Source organism: Giraffa tippelskirchi, chromosome 4 (genome assembly GCF_054371585.1).
Source record: "Giraffa tippelskirchi isolate mGirTip1 chromosome 4, T2T-mGirTip1v1.2.pri, whole genome shotgun sequence".
NCBI classification, from domain to species: Eukaryota; Metazoa; Chordata; class Mammalia; order Artiodactyla; family Giraffidae; genus Giraffa; species Giraffa tippelskirchi.
Window position 1 is genome coordinate 44,874,538 of NC_137278.1, and position 24,300 is coordinate 44,898,837.

General features: G+C 35.7%; 1 protein-coding gene across 4 annotated transcripts in view; it reads left to right on the forward strand.

Moving 5' to 3' along the window:
* USP34 (ubiquitin specific peptidase 34) overlaps positions 1–24,300 on the forward strand; it is a 242,422-nt gene that overhangs the window by 28,519 nt on the left and 189,603 nt on the right. For all 4 annotated transcript variants that reach the window (XM_081588454.1, XM_081588456.1, XM_081588457.1 and 1 more), the window contains exon 2: positions 15,849–15,936. In XM_081588454.1, the coding sequence (XP_081444580.1) occupies positions 15,849–15,936 (88 nt within the window). The remainder of the gene's footprint in view (positions 1–15,848; positions 15,937–24,300) is intronic.

Genomic DNA, 24,300 nt, shown 5'->3' on the forward strand with positions numbered 1-24,300 from the left:
GAATATTCTTGGCTTCCTTGCCAAGTATTAGTTAACCATTTATGCATGGGTTTATTTCTGGCCTCTTCATTCTGTTCCATTCATCTCCGTGTCTGTTTTTATGCCATTGCTGTACTGTTTTGATTATCATAATTTTGTAATATAATTTGAAATAAGGAGTTGTGATGCCACTAGCTTTGTTCTTTCTCAGAATTGCTGTGGCTATTTGGAGACTTCTGTGGTTTCATGCGAATTTTAGGAATGTTTTTTCTACTTTTTTGAAAATGCCTTTGAAAGTTTGAGGGATTGAATTGAATTTTTAAATGGTTTTAGGTATTATGGACAATTCTTCTGCTCTTTGAACACAAGACATCTTTCCGTTTACTTGTGTCTTCTTTAGTTTCCTTCCTTCTTGTCTTATAGTTTTCAGATTTTCCACCTTGTTTTTTTTTTAATATGAATATTTTATATGATGCTACTGTAAATGAGATTGTTTTCTTTTTCAGATAATTCATTGTTAGTATATTGGAAAATAACTTATTTCTCTCTGTTGATGTTGTATCCTGCTACTTTACTGGATTCGTTCACTCTAACAGTTTTTTGTTTTTGGTGGAGTCTTTAGAATTATTTTATTTTACAGTTTTTTATTTTGACTCTGGATCTTCATTGTGTCATGTGGGCTTCTCATTGTGGTGTGAGGGTTTCTCTTGTTGCAGTGTATGGGCTTAGTTTACCCCAGGGTATGTGGGCTCTTAATGCCCTGGCTGGAGATCAAACCTGTGTCCCCTGCATTGGAAGGCAAATTCTTAACAAGTGGACCACCAGGAAAGTTCTGGGATTTTTTTATGTGTGAAAGGTGATCATACCATCTGCAAACATGATACTTACACCAGGGATGAATCCCACTTGATGATGATGTGTTGTTGTTCAGTCACCAAGTTGTGTCCAACTCTTCTTGACCCCATTGACTACAGCATGCCAGGCTTCCCTGTCCCTCACCATCTCCTGGAGTTTGCCCAAGTTCTTGTCCACTGAATTGATGATAATTGTGTATAATCCTTTTAACGTGCTGTTGAATTTGGTTTGCTAGTATTTTGTTGAAGAATTTTTGCATGTATGTTCATCAGGAGTATTGACCTGTAGTTTTCTTGTATCTGTATTGGGCTTTGGTATCAGGGTAATGCTGACCTTACCGTAAAATGAGTTTGGAAATGTTCCCTCATTTTCAGTTTTTTCTTTTAAGGATTTGAAAAGGATTGGTGTTGATTATTCTTTAAATATTTGGTAGACTCTGCCAGTGAAACTATCTGGTCCTTGGCTTTTCATTGTTGGGAGGTTTTGATTACCAGTTCCATTCCCCTGCTAATTATTGGTCTGTTCAGATTTTCTGTTTCTTTAATGATTCAGTCTTTGTTGTATGTTTTTAGATATTTGTCCGTTTTTGTAGGTTGTCTAATTTGTTGGCTTATATTATTTATGTTCTTGTTGTTCAGTCGCTCAGTTGTGTCCGACCCTTTGTGACCCTATGTTCTCCAGCACGCCAGGCTTCCCATCCATCATCTCCTGGAGCTTGCTTAAACTCATGTCCATTGGGTTGGTGATGCCATCCAACCATCTCATTCTCTGTCGTTTCCTCCTCCTCCTGCTTTTAATCTTTACCAGCATCAGGGTCTTTTCTAATAAGTCGGCTCTTTGCATCAGGTGGCCAAAATATTGAAACTTCAGCGTTAGCATCTGTTCTTCCAGTGAATATTCAGGATTGATTTCATTTAGGATTGACTTACATTGTTTATAGTAGTGTCTTAAGATCCATCTGTTGTAATACCTTGGTTGTCTCCTCTTTTCTGATTCTGAGTGCGTTTTCTTTTTTTCTTAGTCTTGCTAAGGATTTGTCCTTTTAAAAAAAATCTTCTCAAAGAACTAGCTTTTTAGTTTTTATTGACTACCCTCCCCCCCATTTTTCTAGTTTTCTTTAAAATAATTTTTTTTACTTATTCAGTGCCTTGGGTCTTAGTTGTGTCACATGAGGTCTTTTAATTGCAGTGCGTGGACTCGAGTTGTAGCACAGAGGCTCAGTAGCTGCGGCATAGGGGATTTTAGTTCGCCGACCACGGATCCAACCCAAGTCTGCCTGATTCTCAACCGCTGGGCCACCAGGGAAGACTCTATTTTTCTAGTTTCTCTTTCCTTTGCTTCTACTCTATTTGTTATTTCCTTCATTCTGCAAACTTTGGGCTTAGTTTTTTTCTAGTTTCTTGAAGTGTCAAGTTTGGTTGTTTGAGGGTTCCTCCCCCCTTTTTAATTGTAGGCTGTATTGTGTCTTCATAGCTGCTTGTGACTTTCTCTAGTTGTGATGTGCAATGCATGGACTTCTCAGTGTAATGGCTTCTCATTGCAGGGCACAGACTGTAGGGTGCATGGGCTTCAGTAGTTGCAGCTCTTGGGCTTCATTGCCCCACAGCATGTGGACTCTTCCCAGAGCAGGGATTGAACCAGTGATCCCTGCATTGGCACGTGAATTCTTTACCTCTGCACCACCAGCTAAGTCATTTTTCCACCTTAATGTGGCATTTATCTCTGTAAGTTTCTCTCTTAGGACTATATTTGCTGCATTCTATAAGTTTCGGTATGTTGCATTTTACTTTTGTGTCAGAATATTTTTTGATTTCCGTTTTGGCTACTTTGATTCATTGGTTGTTCACATAAATGTTGTTTAATATCTACATGTTTGTGAGTTTTCCAGCTTTCCTCCTGTTATTTGTCTCTATTTTATACTACTGTAGATTGGAAAGATAATAGGTATGATTTCTATCTTCTTAAATTTGCTGAGACTTGTTTTGGGACCTTACATATAACCTGGAACATGTTCCATATATGCTTGAAGAGAATGTGTGTTCTGCTGTTGGATGGAATCTTCTCTATAAGTCTGTTAGGCCCATTTGTTGTATAGTTCAAGTTCATTGTTTTCTTAATGATCTGTCTGATCTGTCCGTTGCTGAAAGTGGGATTTTGAAGTTTCTTATATTTCTCTCTTCAAGATCTGTTAATACACGCTTAGTATATTTAGATACTCTGATATTGGGTGCATATATATTTGCTATTTTTGTTTTTCTCTTGATAAATTCATTCCTTTGTCATCGTATAATGACTTGCTTTGTCTTTTACTATAACCTTTGGTTGAAGTCTGTTTTATCTGATATAAATGTAGCTAATCCTTCTTTATTTTTGTTTCTGTTTGCTTGGAATATATTTTTCCAACCCTTCTCTTTGAGTCTATGTATGTCCTTAAAGTTGTAGTAAGTCTCTTTCAGGCCACATCTAGTTGGATCTTTTTTTTTTTTTAATCCATACAGCAAGACATGGCTGTCTAGCTGATGTCTCTTTGATTGGAGAATTTACATTTAAAGTGATAGGTAAAGACTGACTACTGCCATTTTACTGTTTTCTTTCTGTTTTATCATTTTGTTTTTCCTTTCTTCCTCTTACTGTTTTTGTGAACTGATAATTTCCTTAGTGGTATGCTTTGATTTCTTTTTCTTTTGTGTATCTAATGTAGTTTTTTGCTTTGTGGTTACTGTGAGACTTACATAAAACACCTTTTAGATGTAATAGTCCATTTTAAGCTTATAAGAACTTTGTGCAGAAAGATGCTGTCCTTTTGGTCTTGCTCCCAATTTTTTGTTTTTGATGTCATGGTTTACATTTTTTTATATCAGGTGTTCATTAACATTATCTTAGCTATATTTATTTTTAGCAGTTTTGCCATTTAACCTTTATGCTAAGAGTTAACTGGTTGATACACCATCATGTTATAGTAAAAGCCTTCATTTCTAAAGGACAGCTTTCTGGGTTTCTTGGTTGGCAGTTTCTTTCTTTCAGCACTTTGAATATATCATACCATTCTTAACTGGACTTGTAAGGTTTCTTCTGAGAAATCCACCGATAGCCTTATGGGGGTTCCTTTGTGAAGAAACTCTTTTTTTCTCTTTCAGATAATTTCATTATAATATGTATGGGAAAAGATCTTTTTGAGTTGAAATTTTTGGGGAATTATGAGCTTCATGAACCATGGAGGTCCAAATATCTTTATAGATTTGGACAGTTCTCAGCCATTATTTCTTTGTAAACTACTGCTCCTTTACCCTCTTTTTTCCTTCTCGGACTTTAGTAATGCATAGGTTGTTTCTCTCATTTGTATCCTAGTTTCTGTGGGCTTCCTTTACTCTTTCTTCTTTCTTTGTTCTCCTCTGATTGGATAATTTCAGTTGAACTGTCTTCCACTTCATAGTTTCTTCTTAATCAAGTCTGCCATTGATGCTCATCACATTTTTATTTCATTCATTGTATTTTTTAGTCCTGGAGTTTTTGCTTGTTTCTGTTTTATTATAATTTCTTTTTTTTTTAACTTCTCATTTTGTTTGCATTATTTTCTGATTTCACTGAAATTGTCTTTCTGTGTTTTCTTGTAACTCACTGACCTTCCTTTAAACAACTTCTTTGAATTACTTATTTGACAAAATTGCAGATCTCCATTTCCTTAGAGTTGGTTACTGGAAAATTATTGCGTTCCCTTGGTGGTTTAATGTTACCTTGATTTTTCATGTCCTGTGGTGCCTTGAGTTGCTGTTTTTGCATGTAGGGAAGCAGTAATCTTCAGTTTTTTACTGACAGGCTTTGGGAGAGACATGTCTTTTGTCAGCCCTGTTAAGAATTGTGAGGCTTTCTCAGACCTTTTAAAGTGGATGTGTCTGTTCCTCATTTCTTACTCTCTTTCGGAGCACAATTCTAAGATTGTGTATCCTCTCCTGATCATGCAAATCCAGGTTGAGTGCTGACAGCCTCTCATTTGCTTTTCCTGCAGCTGTGCTGAATTCTAAAGTTTGAGTACTTTCTCCCACTTCTGCAGAGTCTGTACAGCTTTTTGCTCATGCTCACTAATTGTCTGTGAAGATTTGCTTTTGTTGCCCTTAGGGGTGCAGTCAAGGGACCAGCCACAGGGTGAGAGTGTGTGAGTGAGGTACATGGAGAGTCTCAGGTGCTTATGTGGGGTTGGGGCATCTTCAGACAAGATCTCTCTTGGCACTGTGCTGTGCTACCTTGGGCGAAGGGTGTCACAGGTAAAGTCAAATTGTTCCTCTTAATCTCTTAAGTGTGTCCCAGTCTTGGATTTTTTTTTTGCATCATAACTTCTCTGCTATACTCCTAGACATCCACAGAGGAACTGTTGTCTGTGGTGATTGTCAAAATCAGTGTTCTTTGGAAGATGGTAGAAAGCTCCCATTTTGCTATTTTGATGACATCACTATCTACTGATGTACTTATACAACCCAAGCTTAGATTTATCTTTTGTATAATATTAATATAACTAATTAAAATGGAAATAAACTATGTGCTCTATGTATCTGACATTTTTTTCATTTAGTATATCACTGTAAGTTATCCATGTTGCTTATTAGTGTATCAGTAGTCAGTTTCTTTTCATTGTTGAGTAGAAAACTATAATTTTTTTCTTCTTTGGACAGGTGGTTTGTTTCTAGTTTGAGGCTGCTTAAATAGTTTTTTATTTATTTTGCTTTTTTGTGTTTTTGTTGTTGTTGTTGCTTCATTGGCTACCTGCCCAGACAAATTCTATAGATTCTGGTTGCCCTGCTGTTTGTAGTCACTGATGTGTGTGTTGTGTGTGTACAGACGGACAGACCAAGACAGCTTTCTGTGAGTCCTTCCACTCAGGATAGCTTAGTGGTTTTGCTTATTTGTTTCTTGAAACTATTTTAGTCTCCTGGTACCCTTGTTAACCTTTTTTTGGTTTGTTTGTTCTTGCTATTTATCTGTTGAAGAAACTACTGATTACACAGATCATTCCACCCATAAAAGTTTTTCATTTTGGATCTTGCTGTTGTATCCTTGTGGAATTATTGAACATTTTTCCTGTCACCTCTATTTTTATAATTTGATTATTAGATTTAGAGGCTGGGTCAGATTTAGATTCGATTTCTTGGCAAGACTTTTATAGAATGTGTTGTATTCTATTAGAAGGCAGATAATGTCATGTTGTTGCTTTTTTTGTAATCCAGCAGCCATTGCCTAGATCTTTTACTTCATTAGTAGTTGCAAAATAGTGATATTCTTTTTTAAAAGTAATTTTATTTATTATTTTTGGCTTTGCTGGGTCTTGTTGCTGCGTAGGTTTTTCTCGTTGCAGAGAGTGGGGGCTGCTCTGTAGTTGTGGTGTGTGGGCTTCTCATTGCAGTGGTTTCTCTTGTGGAACACAGGCTCTCGGGTGCAGGGGCTTCAGTAGGTGCGGCACGTGGACTCAGTAGTTGTAGCTCCTGAGCACAGGCTCCATAGTTGGGGTGCACAGGCTCACTAGTTGTGACGCATAGGCTTAGTTGGTCCGCGCATGTGGGATCTTCCAGAATCAGGGATCAGACCTGTGTTCCCTGCAGTGGCAGGTGGATTGTTTACCACTGAGCCACTAGGGAATCCCCCAAATAGTGATATTCTAATCCTGTCTTTTTTTTTTTTTAATTTGCTGGTCTATCTGTAGAAGGAGAAACTTTCTTTTAGTACCTATTACTTTGAATTACTATTTGTACAGGAAGGAGGATACGTTTCTCAATTTTCTTCTTTTATTTACCAGTTTCAAACAGTGAATTCTTTAAAACTTATAACACCTGATTGAAATTGGTCCTTTTTTTTTTTCAGGATTATTATAAAGTTATGTCATTAAAAGTAATGTTTTTACTTTTCACCTAACTTTTGGGGAGTTATTTTATATCAGTTTGTAAAGAGAACCCTCTTTTTTTCCTGCTGCATAGTTTTCCATGGTCAGGATGAATTCAACTTGTATTGGTAAACTTTTAGGTTATTTCCAGTCTTTGGTATTCAGAACAGTAAATTGAGTATCATTGGGTGCTATTTTAGATGAGAAAAAGTGTGTTAGAAAAAGAGGATTAAAATAGTACTCAGGGGATCAGTGTATTTTTCATTTTGATAAATACTGTCTAATTTTTACTGATGTATGAAAGCGTAAGTATGTATGTAGGAGGAGAAGGGGATGACAGAGGAGGAGATGGTTGGATGGCATCACCAGCTCAATGGACATGAGTTTGAGTAAGCTCAGGGAGATGGTGAAGGACAGGGAAGCTTGGCATGCTGCAGCCTGTAGGGTTGCAAAGAGTTGGACATGACTGAGTGACTGTACAACAACAAATGTTTTCTTTTGAGTTTATCAATACTAAGTGTTATTTAAACTTTTTGCAATCTATTTGTAAGAAAATATAGTACTTCAGTGGTAGGTTTGAACCTGATGTGTATCATTTTTTCTTTTTTAATCCTATTTACTCAGTTTTTCTAATGTTTTCTAATGTTTATTTGAGCTCAGAGAGGTTACTGTTTTGTAAAGAGTTTTCCTGGTTTGTGGTTCCTTTGAGGTTTTGCTTTTTGTTGTTTTTATCTATAATTAAACTTTTTATGTGCTCAGATGTATCAATTCAGAACAGTTTAAAAATGCCAATGCTATCTTCTATGTTATCTAGTATTTCAGTTGACTTTAAAGACTCCCATACTACAGATAGTACCTGACTTGCAACTTTGTGATGGTGAGAAAGTGATATACATTCAGTGGAAACTGTACTTTGAATTTTGGTCTTTTCCTGGGCTAGCAATATGGGTATGATAATCTTGTATGAGGATGGACAGCAACAGTAAGCCCCATAGCTTGCAGTCAACCTTGCTTCCAGTCAACTTTGCAGTCATGAGGGTAAACAGCTGATATACTTACCATTCTGTACCTGTAGAGCCACTCTGATTTTAACTTTAAATACATTATTAAATAAATTGCATGAGCGGTTCAGCAGTTTACTGTAAAACAGGCTTCGTGTTAGATGATTTTGCCCAGCTGTAGACTAATGTAAGTGTTCTAAACATATTTAAGGCAGGTGAGGCTAAGCTATGATGCTTGGTAGATTAGGTGTAATAAGTGAATTTTCACAATTTATAGTATTTTCAACTTACAATGGGTTTATAGTTATGTAATCACATTGTAAATTAAGAAAAGTCTGTAATAAGTATTTGTTAATTTTTCATGAGTTTGCTGATTTAGGTTTACCCATGTGTTCATTTCCTTCTCTGGAATTTTTTTTTTTTTTTTGCTTTTTGCTCTTAGATTCTTTTCCTTTTCCCCCTTTTTTCCCCCTTTGGAATTACCTCTTAATCTTTTCTACTCATGACCTATCAGTGATAAACATATAATACATTTGTCCAAAGTTTTCTTTCACCCTTCTTCTTGAAGTCTACCCTTGGTATCAAATTCTAGATTGAGGCTTACTTGGATGTAAAATTGTAGATTAACCATTATTTTAACATTGTTTTAATGTTTTAAAGAACAGTTTTTTCTTTTGGTCAGAAGTCTGCCTCTCAGTCTGTGTTACTCTGTGTAGTCTTTTTCTTTGAAGATTTTACTAAAATTTTCTATGGAAAATTTCTAATATGTGCAAAAGAATAATACACTTATGGTATTAAAAGATAAAATTTGTCAGTAGTTCATCCAAGTTCATAACTATGTAGTACTTTTCTTTAATTGGCTTATATTCACTTAATTGGCCCCTTGAATGATCTTTAAAATGTGTTTGTAACTCTTTGTCAAGTAGTTAACACTTTACTTTCAAGGCAACTGGTTTTAAAGAATTTATGACTTATGATTGTTGATAGAATTTTCTGATAGCATCTTGTTACATACATAGCAACTTTATCTTCACATTCCTTTATTGAGCTGTTATCTAGTACATTATGTTTCTCTTAATTGTCTCTTTCTTTGCACATGATGATCCTTCTGACTAGGATTCCTTCCCCTGTGAGCTTCTTTGTCATCACTCCTCCTTATTCCTTTTCCACTGTCCTGTTTGCTTCCCTTTTTACTAATTCCTATGTTTCAGTTATTTCTTTTAGGGAACTTTCCTTAATCCTTTCCAAGGCTTTGTTTCCATTTCCTGCTTGTTAGGTTAAGAAAAAAAAAGTTGGAAAGAGTTAATGATGATGAATTGTACTGAAAAAGTTCTCTTGAACTAGGTATTATTCAAATAGGTTGGGAAATTTTTTAAAAGTGTAGAAAGTATTCTGTGTTTAGATTGCTTTGCAAATTTAGTGTTTAAACTACTGTAATAGCTGGAATGGAAATGACAGCCAGTGTACTGCTTTTATTTTTTTGAAATATAAGATGCAGAACTCCAGTCAGTGGACCAAAATCCTAAGAAAAGGTCCTATGTCAAAAGATGGGTGAATATGTATTATTCAAAGTTTTAAAATGATGCATTAGTTGTAATTTCTGTATACCCAAGGAACAACTCAGGCTAGGTGTGCTAGCTGGCTGTGGTCTCCTGGGTTGTTTATACTTATTTTAGCCATTTTACCCACCTGTGTCGGTCTCTGTGGCTAACCTTGGTGCTGGCTAGGGTTCTGGATAGGGTCCATCTTCTTGCATGTACCATTCTTTTGGGACTTTGCTGAGAGTATGCTGTCTCCTACATACAAATGAGTTTCATTCCAAGAGTGTGTTTTTAAGTCCAATGAAGTTAGCCTAGATACCCAACTAATACAATCAGCTGTATAGTGCTGTACTATAATAGATTTGACACTTTTCACAGAAATAATACATACAAGACAAAAACTAAAACATTTTATATCTTTTAAATTTTAATTTCAAGTACAATACCTTGAAGGGTACAGTAGTATAGTACAACAGCTGGTATACAGGGGCTGGCATCGAGTGAATAGAAAGAGTTACTGACTGTAGGAGGGAGAGGAGATGAGAGATGGTAGAGTACTGTTGTATTCTGTACAGTGCTGTACAATAAAGTACACAAGCACAAACACTTGTAGAGGATCCTTGCATGTCATTGTATGTGAGGCACATGAATTGACTTAGGTGATTGGGCATACAAACACACGTTCACATCTTTGAAAGTTTGCAACTTGTTGGTTCATATGTAGGGGACTTTTGTACCCTTCTTATTGGCTTGTAAGAAGTATATGAGGTTGTGTTCAGCACTTTTGGCCTGGTCAGTGGTCGTGAAGTTTTTCATCTGATAATTGTGAGATTGTGTATGGGAATACTTACCCTTTGCTTGGGGTAAGATCTTGGTCATACCTACTAATGGTTTCTTACTAGACTTGTGGGTTTTTGCCTCCTATCCTCATATGTTTCCTTTTGGGATTGTGCTTGCCATCATATTATCATAATTTGTGGTCTTGAAGTTTTCATGAGCATTTTCTTTTTAAATCTTAAGTGATGAGAACCATTTACTTTTCACCTTATTTCCATCCTGCTACCTCATGCATTGTGTCAGTTGGGTGCATTTCTTTCAGTTACTGAACTTTCTTGCTTTTGAGGGATGTCTGATTACCCAGCCTTAATGTTTCCAATTCCACTTTGATCTCTTCTCTTGGGCTATTATTTTTGGTGTTCTTTAGATCTGTGTGACAATCCTCCCACCATTCCCTCTTATCTGTCTCAGTGGTTGGCCCTTTAGAGTTGAAATACAGTTTCTCTTCTATAGGAAATGGCGGAAGGATTTCTTAAAGTTGCGTGTCTTCTTTCCTTTATTTATTATATTGTGGACTTTAATGGATCTTTGATTTGTAAAGATCAGTGACTTCTTTTAAACTGAAGTTTGGGCTTCTCTGTTTTCTTTTTTTATTGATTTTTTTTTTTAATTGTAGAAAACACATAACATAAAATTTCTCATCTTAGATATTTTTAAAAAAAATTATTGGAGTTTAGTTCATTTACAATGTGTTAGTTCCTGGTGTACAGCAAAGTGACTTGTTTATATATATATATATTTTTTTTTTTTTCATGATAGGTTATTCCAAGATATTGAATACAGTTCCTTGTGCTGTACAGTAGGAACTTGTTTATTTCATCTTAACCATTTCTAAGTGTACGATTTAGTAGTGTTAAGAATATTCACATTGTTATGCAACAGATCTTCAGAACTTTTTCATCTTGAAAACTGAAACTTTGTACACATTAAACAATTCCTCACTTCCATCTCCCACTGACAACCACCATTCTACTTTGTTTTTGGATCACAATAAACTGGAAAATTCTGAAAGAGATGGGAATACCAGACCATCTGACCTGTCTCTTGAGAAACCTGTATGCAGGTCAGGAAGCAACGGGTAGAACTGGACATGGAACAACAGGCTGGTTCCAAATAGGAAAAGGAGTAAGTCAAGGCTGTATATTGTCACCCTGCTTATTTAACTTATATGCAGAGTACATCATGAGAAACGCTGGGCTGGAAGAAACACAAGCTGGAATCAAGATTGCCGGGAGAAATAATCAATAACCTCAGATATGCGGATGACACCACCCTTATGGCAGAAAGTGAAGAAGAACTAAAGAGCCTCTTGATGAAAGTGAAAGAGAAGAGTGAAAAAGTTGGCTTAAAGCTCAACGTTCAGAAATCTAAGATCATGGCATCTGGTCCCATCACTTCATGGGAAATAGATGGGGAAACAGTGTCAGACTTTATGTTTTTGGGCTCCAAAATCACTGCTGATGGTGATTGCAGCCATGAAATTAAAAGATGCTTACTCCTTGGAAGGAAGGTTACGGCCAATCTAGATAGTATATTTAAAAGCAGAGACATTACTTTGCCAACAAAGGTCCGTCTAGTCAAGGCTATGGTTTTTCCAGTGGTCATGTATGGATGTGAGAGTTGGACGGTGAAGAAAGCTGAACGCCGCAGAATTGATGCTTTTGAACTGTGGTATTGGAGAAGACTCTTGAGAGTCCCTTGGACTGCAAGGAGATCCAACCAGTCCATCCTAAAGGAGATCAATCCTGGGTGTTCATTGGAAGGACTAATGTTGAAGCTGAAACTCCAATACTTTGGCCACCTCATGTGAAGAGTTGACTCATTGGAAAAGACCCTAATGCTGGGTAGGATTGGGGGCAGGAGGAGAAGGGGACGACAGAGAATGAGATGGTTGGATGGCATCACTGACTCGATGGACATGGGTTTGGGTAAACTCCAGGAGTTGGTGATGGACAGGGAGGCCTGGCGTGCTGCAATTCATGGGGTCGCAAAGAGTCGGACACGACTGAGTGACTGAACTGAACTGATTACTCAAGATCTGTTATAAGTAGAATCATACAGTATTTTGTCTTTTTGTGCCTGGCTCATTTACTTAGCATGATGTCCTCAAGGCTCATTCATGTTGTAGCATGTGATGGGATTTTTCATCGTTTTTTTTTTTTTTAATTTTATTTTATTTTTTATTTTTTTTTTGGGTTTCCCTGAGATTTTTTTTTTCTTTTTTTTAAAAATAAATTTATTTATTTTAGTTGGGGGCTAATTACTTTTCAATATTGTAGTAGTTTTTGCCATACATTGACATGAATCAGCCATGGGTTTACATGTGTTCCCCAATTTTCATCCTTTTTAAGACTAACATTCCTCTGTATGTATGCAGCACTTTTTGTTTATTCATCTATTTGTATACATTTGGGTTACTTCTATCTCTTGCTTATTGTGAATAATGCTGCTATGAACATAGGTGTACAAATATCTCTTTGAGGTTCAGTTTTTAATTCTTTTTCATATATATACCCAGAAGTAGAATTGCTGAATCACATGGTAATTCTTTTTGAAATCTTTTGAGGAAGTACTGTATTCTTTTCCATAGTAGTTGCACCATTTAATATTCCCACCAGCATTGCTCAAGTGTTACAGTTTCTCCATATCCTCATCTATATCTGTTATTTTATGGTGTTTTAATAGTAGCTATCTTTTTTAGAAAAATAATTATTTAATGGTTGTGCTGGGTCTTCGTTCCTCTGGGCTTCTCTCTAGTGGGGAGCAGAGGCTACCCTCTAGTGGCCATGCATGGGCTTCTCATTGAAGTGGCTTCTCTTATTGAAGAGCATGGACTCTAGGATGCGTGGGCTTAAGTAGTTGCAGCACTTGGGCTCAGTAGTTGTGGCTCCTAGCCTCTAGAGCACAGGCTCAGTAGTTGTGGTGCACGGGCTTAGTTGCTCTGCAGCAAGTGGGATCTTCCTGGACCAGGGATCGAACCTCTGTCTGCTACATTGTTAGGCAGTTCTTTACCACTAAGCCATCAAGGTAGCCCAGTAGTAGCCATCTTAATGTATGTGAAGGGGTAGCTCATTGTGGTTTTTTATTTGTGTACTTTGTTTTGAAATCATGAGATTTGAGCCTTCCATCTTTGTTCTTGTTTCACAAAATTGTTTTGGTTATTTGAGATCCTTTGAAATTCTATATAAATTTAAGGGTAGAATTTTCTATTTCTGCAAAAGCATTGTTGGGATTTTGGTAGGGATTGTATTGACTGTATAGATCACTTTGGGCAGTGTTAACACTTAATGATGTTAAAAGTTCCATGGATATGAGACTTCTATTTATTTGTATCTAATTTTTGCAACCCCATGGACTGCCACATGCCAGGCTTCCCTGTCCATCACCAACTCCCGAAGTTTACTCAAACTCATGTCCATTGAGTCGGTGATGCCATCCAACCATCTGATCATCCTCTGTTGTCCTGTTCTCCTCCTGCCTTCAGTCTTTCGCAGCATCAGGGTGTTTTCAAGTGAGTCCGTTCTTCGCATCAGGTGGCCAAAGTATTGGAGTTTCAGGTTCAACATCAGTCCTTCCAATGAGTATTCAAGACTGATTTCCTTTAGGATGGACTCGTTGGGTCTCCTTGCTGTCCAAGGGGCTCTGCAGAGTCATCTCCAACACTGCAGTTCAAAAGCATCAATTCCTCGGCGCTCAGCTTTCTTTATAGTCCAACTCTCAAATCCATACATGACTACTAGAAAAACCATAGCTTTGACTAGATGGACCTTTGTTGGCAAAGTAACGTCTTCTGTTTTTTGATATGCTATCTAGGTTGGTCATAACTTTTCTTCCAGGGAGCAGACATTTTAATTTCATGGCTGCAGTCACCATCTGCAGTGATTTTGGAGCCCCTAAAAATAAAGTCTGTCAGTGTTTCCATTGTTTTCTCATCTATTTGCCATGAAGTGATGGGACCGGATGCCATGTTCTTAGTTTTCTGAATGTTGAGTTTTAAGCCAACTTTTTCACTCTCCTCTTTCACTTTCATCAAGAGGCTCTTTAGTTCTTCTTCACTGTCTACTGTAAGGGTGGTGTCATCTGTATACCTGAGGTTATTGATATTTCTCCTGGCAATCTTGATTCCAGCTTGTGCTTCTTCCAGCCCAGGTTTCTCATGATGTACTCTGCATATAAGTTAAAGACGCAGGGTGACAATATACAGCCTTGACATACTCCTTTCTTGATTTGGAACCAGCCTGTTGTTCCATGTCCAGTTCTAACTGTTGCTTCTTGATCTGCATACAGATTTCTCAGGAAGCAGGTCAGGTGGTCTGGTATTCCCATCTCTTTCAGGATTTTCCACAGTTTATTGTGATCCACACAGTCAAAGTTATATAGTCTGATCTAGAACAGGGAGAGGTTTTTATTTTTACAAATGAAAGTTAAACCATACACAGTTGGTAAATAGTGGAAGGATATTAGTATAATGGAACATCTTACTAGTTCATATGAGATTTTCCGCCATCACATTGTTTGATAGTGATTCATGCAAGCTTTCTTGTGATTAAAGACAAGACTCTAGTAGTATATGAAAAAAGAGTAACAAAGCTGACATTCCTCAAAAATACCTTCTTGTGCATGTGATTGCTTTATTGCCTTCAAGAACCGCTGTATTTTCTACTTTGTAGAGCTGTGTGGAGATGCAAAGTCATAAAAAAAATGATAGATTCATGAGAATGATTATATTCAATCTTTAATTTTTTGGAAATGATCTTTGCTAGAATTGAATATCTTCAGGCACCTTCATATCAAAAGATGAAGCATGCAATGTATGGCAAAAACCACTACAATATTGTAAAGTAATTAGCCCCCAACTAAAATAAGTAAATTTATTAAAAAAAAAAAAAGATGAAGCATGAACCTCATGGTTTGAAGCTGAAGAATGTTGATTGACACTAGTTAGCACAAATGCCAATAGATTTAACTGTGCTTGTATTTTTTAAAAAAGCTTAAATCAGACTAGTTACTGGTTTTATCAGTGTTCTGGTTATAGTTTCATAGGTTTTGAGTAGTCTGCTTGTAACATTTTATTGTTAGTCTCATTTTCTTTATTGCAAGATTTTCTATTATGTGAGGATTCTTAGCAATGTTTACATGACATAGTAGGGAATGCCTGTACAGAGAGATTAAATGTTCTCAATATGATACTCTTGGCTTTCAGCTATCTGAATGTTCAAAACCCAGCTCTCTATGGTTCAACATCTCCAGAGAAACTTCTGGAGGTCCCGTGTCTGTGTGTGTGCAACACGTGCGTACATGTGTGCGCGCACAGAGGTGGGTGTGGTGGGAGGGCAGTCAAGGGTATGAGGTTCGTCTTAACTGCTTCTTAATAAGACTTTACTATTGTTTAGCCTCACTTATATTCCTCCTTTAGAAGTACTCAATGTTTCTAATTTCTGGGTTTTTCTGAGACTTTGTGGGACAAAGCATCATATTAGTCATTAATTAAACAGATCTATATTCTTTAGTGAAAGCAAAAACAAATTACGTGAAATATTTGTAAATCTTGTTTTTTTTTCTTTTTTGAAGTATTGGCTTTTTTTTTGGCCAGTGTGTGTAGCATGCTGGATCTTAGTTCCCTGACCAGAGATCGAACCTGTGTACCCTGTAGTGGGAGCACGGAGTCTTAGCCATTGGACTGCCAGGGAAGTCCCTGTTGACTTTAATTTTGGTTTAGCATTGTTTATTCATAATTTAAAAGTTACTTTTTCTACTTTCTTTCAGTATCTGATATAGAAGGTGGTGATGGACTGCAGCTCAGAAAGGAACATACTCTCAAAATATTTGCTTATATCAATTCCTGGACACAGAGGTACGCGTCTTTAAGTACTTTGAAGACTAACTTTGTGAGTTGTATTTTATTTTATATTTTAATTTTTTGTTTTTTTGGTCACACTCACGTGGCTTATATTATCTTAGTTCCCCAACCAGGGATTGACTCTCACTCTTGGCAGTGAAAGCATGGAGTTCTAATCGCTGGGTTGCCAGGGAATTTTTAGTTATAGTCTTTTTTTTTTTTTGAAAAACTTCATTTATTCATTTAGGCCATGCTGCAGGGCTTATGGAATCTTTGTTCCCTGACCAGAGATTGAACCTGTACCCCTGCAGTGGAAGCTCAAGTACTAGACCACCAGGGAATTCCCCCTTGTTGTGTTTTAAATTAACATTGTCATCAAATTTTTTTCTTCAGGGTATTGGTTTATGTACCTTTTGTCATTAAATCATAGTTTATCAATATTACATCTTCTCCAGTTATTCTTGGGATCATTCATGGTTTTGTTTTTAAAACATGAATTGTTTAGAAATATGGGAATGATTCTGTCATTTCTAAAAACATGGAAATGACTGAAATGGTAAAAAATAATTGAGAGATTGAACAATCATTATGGCATAGCTAGATATCTATAACAAACTTAATCTTTTAAAACAGTATTGTAGTAGAGGACACTTTGACCTTTCTGGAAGCTACTTTCTATTTGTTCCTTCCGTAATAATTATGTATTTAGATTAACTTTTAAATTTCATAGAGAGATATATATATATAGAGAGAGAGAATAAAATTTTATAGAGCAGTCATTAATATAACTAAAGTGTGTAGCAGAGATTTGCACATTACTGTTCCTTGACATGAGTTTAGCTGGTCATGGCTAAAAAATTCTTTACTTATGTACCTATTTGTTTAAAGATTCTTAGCTCTTCTGAAATTTTCTGGCAAAAGAAAATGTTTGAAGCATTGTGTGCAGGGATTAATGAACACATTGAATACAGTGATAACGTAGGTGAATGTTGTGAGGTAACAGACTGATCATGGAGTTTATCATAATAGTTTAATTTCAAATAGCATTTGTTCTACAGTAACATCCCTTTATCCTGTGTTTTCTCTTTCTTGCTTGTCAATAAAGCAGTGCTTATATTTGTTCCAAAAAGACTGTAGATTTTAAAACATAAGTGCCATTATTATTGGGCATCTCTTTTCTGAATCTCATTGACCTGAGTTTCTTTTGACTTAAGTTTATCTGTGCTTGCTGTTTGTCCCTTTCATTATGGGTAGGATAGATGATTGGATATTTTGTAATACTAATATGTTAATGATTTAAAATTAACATTAACAATCTAAAGTATTTGCTGAGAAATGTTGCATTTGAGTCATAATTTTGAGTTTATTTCAACTACAGCTCGGTAGCAACATGTTATTTATTGGGATAAAATCTTATTCCTGATTTCAGGATTTATAAGTGTGCCATTAAATAAAATGAAATTCAGAGAATTATCATTTTCCTGGCACCTCACCACTAGTTATCAGTGGAGCTGAATGAGTCCTTTCCTAGTTCACATTTATCCTAGATGTATACTCTTAATCCTTGTATCAGGAAACTTTAACTTGGAGTCTGTGGATTGGAATGAAAATATAAATGAAATTTTGATATGTACAGTTTTAGGCAGTAATTTATAGCTCTCACTGTAGAGACTCTGCCTTTTAGCTGATGCTGTTCCAGAATATAGTGGTTAAGAGTGTGGCCTTGGAGCCAGGTAGATGTGGCTTCCAGTCCTCCATCACCTGTGTACTAGGTGATTATGACAAATTAGCTAACTTGTGTAAACTCTTACTTCCTTACTTGTGAAATGAGTAATAATAAAGCTACTACTGTCTTTGTGAGGTTGAAGAAACAAGATACTTAGTACAGTATCTAAATAAAGGAACTTAATTAAACACCTATTGTAATTAAAATTGTTAAAACTTATTTTAGAAAATGAAATGTATGTTGAAGGAGTACATAAGCTAAAGAATGAAATGTCAAATTGGAAAACAGTTTGTGATATTTATAATGCTGTTCACATGTTGATGAGTAGCGATAGTTTTTCACTGATAGTAAAAAAGTACCAAAAAGGAGAATATTACACTTTTAATTGTTCATACTGATAGAAGAGAGAAGTGACAGTAAAATATCCAGTTGGATTGCAGTGCTGTATAGTAAGATTTGTTGCCTATTTGCCTGCTCTGCCCTCCCTGATCCTATTTCTCTCTATGGCATCAAAAAATATTGTTGCTTAGGTTAAGATTGTGGTTCTTGTAGGGGCTAATTGGCTACTAATAAGTTAATTTACAAAAGAAATTCTTAACTTGGTGGCTCATGACCATAGAAGGTCCATCAATGTACCTTAGTGCACAAATGGACCCATGACATCTCATACAAAATGTTCTTTATAGGTCTTCTGGGAGAAAAGTGTTAACTTTCATAAGATTATCAGTGATGAAGAATCATTTTTCTAATATATTGATTGGCCAGGATATAGGTGAAGGAGAATGTTCACTTGAAACACAGTATGTTAAAAATTTAATATTTATAGAAATTTTGAAGGCTTTAGTATTTTATAATTTTCCTCCTGTTTAAAGGATATACTTAGACTGTGAAAATCGTTCTAGAAAATACAAAAGGTCAAAGTTTAAAAGAAAAATATGCCATCACCCAGATTAACAACTCGTAAATTTTTTTTGGCATAACCTTGGTGTAAGAGTGGAAACAGTACAGTTTAAAGTTTTACAAAAATGTGATTATAAAACTGTATGTTTTATAATCTGATTTTTTTCATGTGAACTGTAATCAGTCTCTCTATATCATCAAATATTTTTTTAAACTTTTATATTGGAATATAATCAGTTAACAATGTTGTGGTAGTGTTAGGCACACAGCAGAATGACTGTGTCATCCTTATTTTGTCATCATTTTTTAATTGCTTTATCACAGTAGTATAGCTGTCACTTGTAAGTTTTCAGAAGTTAGTTATGTATGTTACTTTAACAGATTATCATTATTTTATCACTATTGGAATGGGAAATTGGAGTGAAATGGGAAATAAAATGAATTCTCAGAGGATGGGGAGAGAATATTAGAATAAATTTAAGAATATAAATTTGCAAAAGAGCATATATGGATCTGAAAGGAAATGTCATTAATGATGAAGGCATTGATCCTACAAGGCAAAGTCCTTCTTGTTGGAATTGTTGCCAGATTTCATTTTTTTTTTTGACTTGTTTAAAGCCTATTATAAAATAGGCTTATTATGTTTATATCTTGCAGATGCCTTAGTAGCCATTCATGTTTCCTCATTGTCTCCTGCCTGTCTACTTTCTAATCTTATTTCTCCCCTGAAAGAATTCTGAGTGCTAGGTAGAGGGTGATTCTTTGTATTTTCAGGCTAAAAATTGTACCTTTCTTACTTGTAATTTGTTACTTAATAAATATTTGAGGCTATTGCTTATTTTCATCAACTTTATTTTTATTTTAAAACTGTTTTAGAACGGTTTTAGATAGTACTGCTTTTGAATAGGTTAATGTATATTCTCCACTGTTTAAGAGTTTAGTCTTTATTTTGGCATTAAGAAATGTGGCCAGTGGGATATTGATATTGACCACTATTCAAAGTAGTGCTTTTCAGAAATTAGCACATAGATAAGCTTTTGCTAAGGTTGGATACTGTAGGTGAACAGTTCTTTCTCATGTTTAGCAGTACCAGGCCAGGAAAATGTTAGATCCGTTGGAATATTTGTTAGATCAAATTATGGAATCCAGGTTGAAATAATTTAATTTTGACATACAGCTTCCTCATGAATATGTAGTTAGTATTTTTATTATATTAATTAATGGCTACATATTTTATGTTGGGGGCTTCCCAAGTGGCTCAGTGGATAAAGAATCTGCCTGTAATGCAGGAGACATGGGTTCGATCCCTGGGTGGGAAGATTCCCTGGAGTAAGAAATGGCAACCCACTCCAGGATTCTTGCCTGGAGAATCCCATGGACAGAGGAAGCCTGGTGGGCTCCAGTCCATGGGGTCACCAAGAGTCAGGTATGATGGAAGTGACTGAGCACACATGCATTTTATGTTATCATTTAGAAATTTTTATCATTGTGTGTTCTTAAGTGTAAGCATACTCCACTCACATAGGCAGCACAAAACTCTACTTAAGTAATAAAGTCTTATCAGGCTGGTAGTAATAGGGGTAGGACTGAGAAGAAAATAGAATAGTCAAAGGTAATGTATGATTTTGGTGTACAAATACAAAGCAATATGTGTAGAGTTTAAAAAATAAAACGGGAGGAAAAGGCCTATAAAAAAGTCCATTGTTTCCTGTCTCCTCAGCCCCATTTCTGTTTTCAACTCTTTAAAATGTTGGTTTTGATATTAACTTATTTTCTGAAATAGTAATTATATTTCAGTTATATTAAAAAATCATATTGCTATTGCTTTATTAATTTTAGATATAATTTGTGAACTTCCTTTTCTGATGCAGAATGGTTTCACCCACTTAACCTTCCCCATCTTCTCAATATAGTTATGTCAGTTCTTGAGGTAGTTCTGTAAATGAAAATAACTGCTCAGTGATTGCCAAAAAAGATTCTGTTGTTCGCTTTATATCTTAAAAGATGTAAATTTTGTTTTTCTTTTGTTATTCTTTGTTTCATAGAGTTTAGTGGCTTGTTTTTCATTTGATTAATTTTCTGGGTGGGAATCATTTATTCTTCCCCCAAATCTCCAGCCCTTCTTAGTGCTAGTTTTTACATTTTATACATCATTAAGTGATCTGTTATTTCTTCCTTCCCTCCATCTCCTTTGGACTTCATCTTCCTACTCCAGTCTGTATTGATTTCTCATTAGGGTTACTGAAACAGCCATCTTCTCTTTAGATCATCCTTAAAATTTCTTTTGTTTTTCTATTGTATTGGATCTCAGTTTCATGGATTGGATTCTGAGAAAAATTACATGGGAGATAAATGGTTTTTATACCTTTGTGGCCTAAAAAAGAAATGTCTCTTCTGCCCTTACTTTTATTGATAACTTTTGTTGGATACAGAATACTAGATAGAAAATTATTTTCTCTCAGAATATTGAAAGTGTTATTCCATTGTATTTTATCTCCTAGTATTACTTTGAGGAAGTATGCACTGTTTTTATTCCTGAGCCTTTCCATGTCACTCTTTTCACTCTCCCTGCAAGCTTTTAGGATCTTTATCCCTCCTTGGCTTCAGAAATTTCACGATGATATGTGTTCTGGTGGGTTTTCAGTTCTGAATTTTATTTTTATTTCATAGTTTGCTTAGCTCTGTATTTTCTGCTGTCTTCTTGTAAATACCAGTCAGAAATTATACCTCCTTGATTGATTGATTTTCTTTTTCTCCCCATTATTTTTCTTTGTCTAGTCTACTTTCTGGGAGATTTCTCCAGTTTTACCTCTGGATCTTCTATTGAATTTTACAAATTGATGTAATTTTAATTTCTTTTTAAATTGCGAATGATACATAAGCAAAAGCTATATAGTGCACATCTGTACACATTAAAAGTCTGTTTTGTAACTGGAATGAGTTTTTTAATAGTATTCTGTTGTTTCGATAATCGAGTATCTTTCATTTCTCTGAGGATATAAATTAATTAAAACCTTTTTTCTTGCTGCGTTTTATCTACTACCTCTAAATTTCTTTTAATTGTTTGCTTTGATCTGTTTTTAGTGACAGTTTTTCCTGGAAAGTCTTATTATCCTTGGCTATCTTTTCATGGTTAAGAGAGGGCCACTGAAAAATAGATTGCAAGTTCTGTGTGAATGGGGCATCTCTGATTTTGGCCTGTACTGTATGATGTGGTAATGTTGAGCAGACTTTATTATAGGTGTTTTCTCTTGCATTGTTCACATTTTCTAAGTCTTTCCCCTTGAGATACATTAATCTGATGGTTGGGCAGAGAAGGATACTTGAGGGAGGTTCACCATTCAGTCATAATTTTACATACTTCTCTCACTTTCAGTTTCTTATATCTCTACCTTCTTCAGTATCTTATGTTCCTGAGTTTATCTTGTTCATTTTATGTACAGTAAGAACTTCTTTTCCTGGGTCAGGTAGGGGTAGTATTCTTGCTGTCTGGAATGGGAGCCTGCAGGTTTTAACAGTACCTTTCATTTAGTCCTATTTCCTATTATGCGCTATTTCTGCTTCTGAGGTGTCTGAAGCTCTTTAGTCCTGAGCTTTTCCAGTGTTCTGTGGGGTGAATCTTTTTGCTGATAGTTTTCTCCTGTGGCCCCTTCTAAGTTTGTTTATTTGGAACACAGTTACTTATTTTTCTGACCTTTTCTATCATCCAGAATTTCTTGCTGTCATCTTTTCTTCCATTATCTCTTTAATGATTTTTTTCCTTACGTGTATTTGTAGTGTGATTTACAACTTAGAAGAAATAAATTTATTTGTAAAATCAGATTGGGCTTAACTGAAAAAGTGATGTTTTTGTTTTAAAAAACTAAATTTTTTTCCCTCCTTGCATTGTGGGTGTGGATACAGAGAGACATGCTGAATTGAGAATTCAGATACCCAGACTTTCAGAATTGAGTAGGCAGTACAGTGTATAATTTACGTAGTATATAATTATTTTAAAGATGTGTGTTTTATGTGTGTTTATTCACTTAGATCCACAACTCTCCTTGAACTTGTATATTTTATATCTGTAAGGACCTAGATCCAGTTTGTTACTTTGTTCATATATCAATTTAGTATTTTAAGATTAGTTACCCAGTCAGTTATCAAACAATTTAATGCTCATATCATGATAGTGAATTTTAATTTTATTATTTCTTAATTTTTATTTTATACTGGAGTATAGTTGATCTACAATATTGTATTAGTTTCAGGTGTATAGCAAAGTGACTCATTTACACATATATCTATTCTTTTTCAGATTCTTTTCTTATATAGGTTATTACGGAATATTGAGTAGAGTTCGCTGTGTTGTATAGTAGGTCTTTGTTGATTATCTGTTTTATATATAGTAGTATATGTATGTTAATACCAAGCTCCTAAATTATCCCCCTCCCACCTTTCCTCTTTGGTAACCATAAATTCGTTTTTGAAGTCTGTGAGTCTGTTTTGTAAATAAGTTCATTTGTATCTTTTCTTTTTTTATTAGGTTTCACATATAAGAGATTATCATATGATATTTGCCTTTCTCTGTCAGATTTACTTCACTTAGTATGATAATCTCTAGGTCCATCCCTGACAGTGAATTTTTAAAGTAAATTTGACTAACTCTTTGGCTTTACTGATCCAAAATCTGGCCTTAAGTTTGTTTTTTGAGGAGAAACTCAAGATACCATTTTCACTAAAGCTAGTCAGATGTATGATTCTTCCGTTTGACCTTGATTTTTCCTAAACCTAAAGAAAGAAGCTATTCATCAGAAAAATATTGATTAATGTGTTTATTTTTGTTCTTGTAGAAATTGTAATATTATAGAATTTAAAGCTGGAAGAGGCCTTAGAGATAAAATCTCTTTCATTTTGCCATCTAGAAAATAGTCCTGATGTATCATGTATGTATTTCTATGTAACAAAGTACTCCTAAATTAGTGTTTTAAAAACAACAATAGGGAATTCCCTGGTGGTCCAGTGGCTAAGACTTTGTGCTCCCAATGCAGGGGCCTGGGTTTGATCCCTGGTCATGGAATTAAATCCCCCATGCCGCACCTAAGTCCTGGCACAGCCAAATAAATAATTGAAAAAGAAAACACACACAAGCATTTATTACCCTGAGAGATACATTTATTATCTCAGTTACAAACATTTATCATCAATCGCTGTATGAATAGGAGTTTGGAAGTGGTTTAGTTGGTTGGTTCTGGTTGTAGTCATGACCTTACATGAGACCGGGGGATCTATTTCCAAATTGACTCCCTTTCATGGAGAAGGCAACGGCAACCCACTCCAGTACTCTTGCCTGGAAAATCTCATGGACAGAGGAGCCTGGTAGGCTGCAGTCCATGGAGTCGCTAAGAGTCGGACACGACTGAGCGACTTCACTTTCACTTTTCACTTTCATGCATTGGAGAAGGAAATGGCAACCCACTCCAGTATTCTTGCCTGGAGAATCCCAGGGACGGTGGAGTCTGGTGGGCTGCCGTCTATGGGGTCGCACAGAGTCGGACACGACTGAAGCGACTTAGCAGCAGCAGCAGCAGCAGCAGCAGCATGGTCGGCAAATTGGATGATTAGTGGAAGGCTAGTTTTTTCTCATGTGGACCTTGCTGTGGCCTCCTTGAGTGCCTTACATGTTAGCTGGCTTCCTTCAGAGTGAGTGACCCAAAAGAGCAAGGCAGAAGTGGTAATGTCTTTTATGACCTAGTGTTAGATTGTCATTTCTG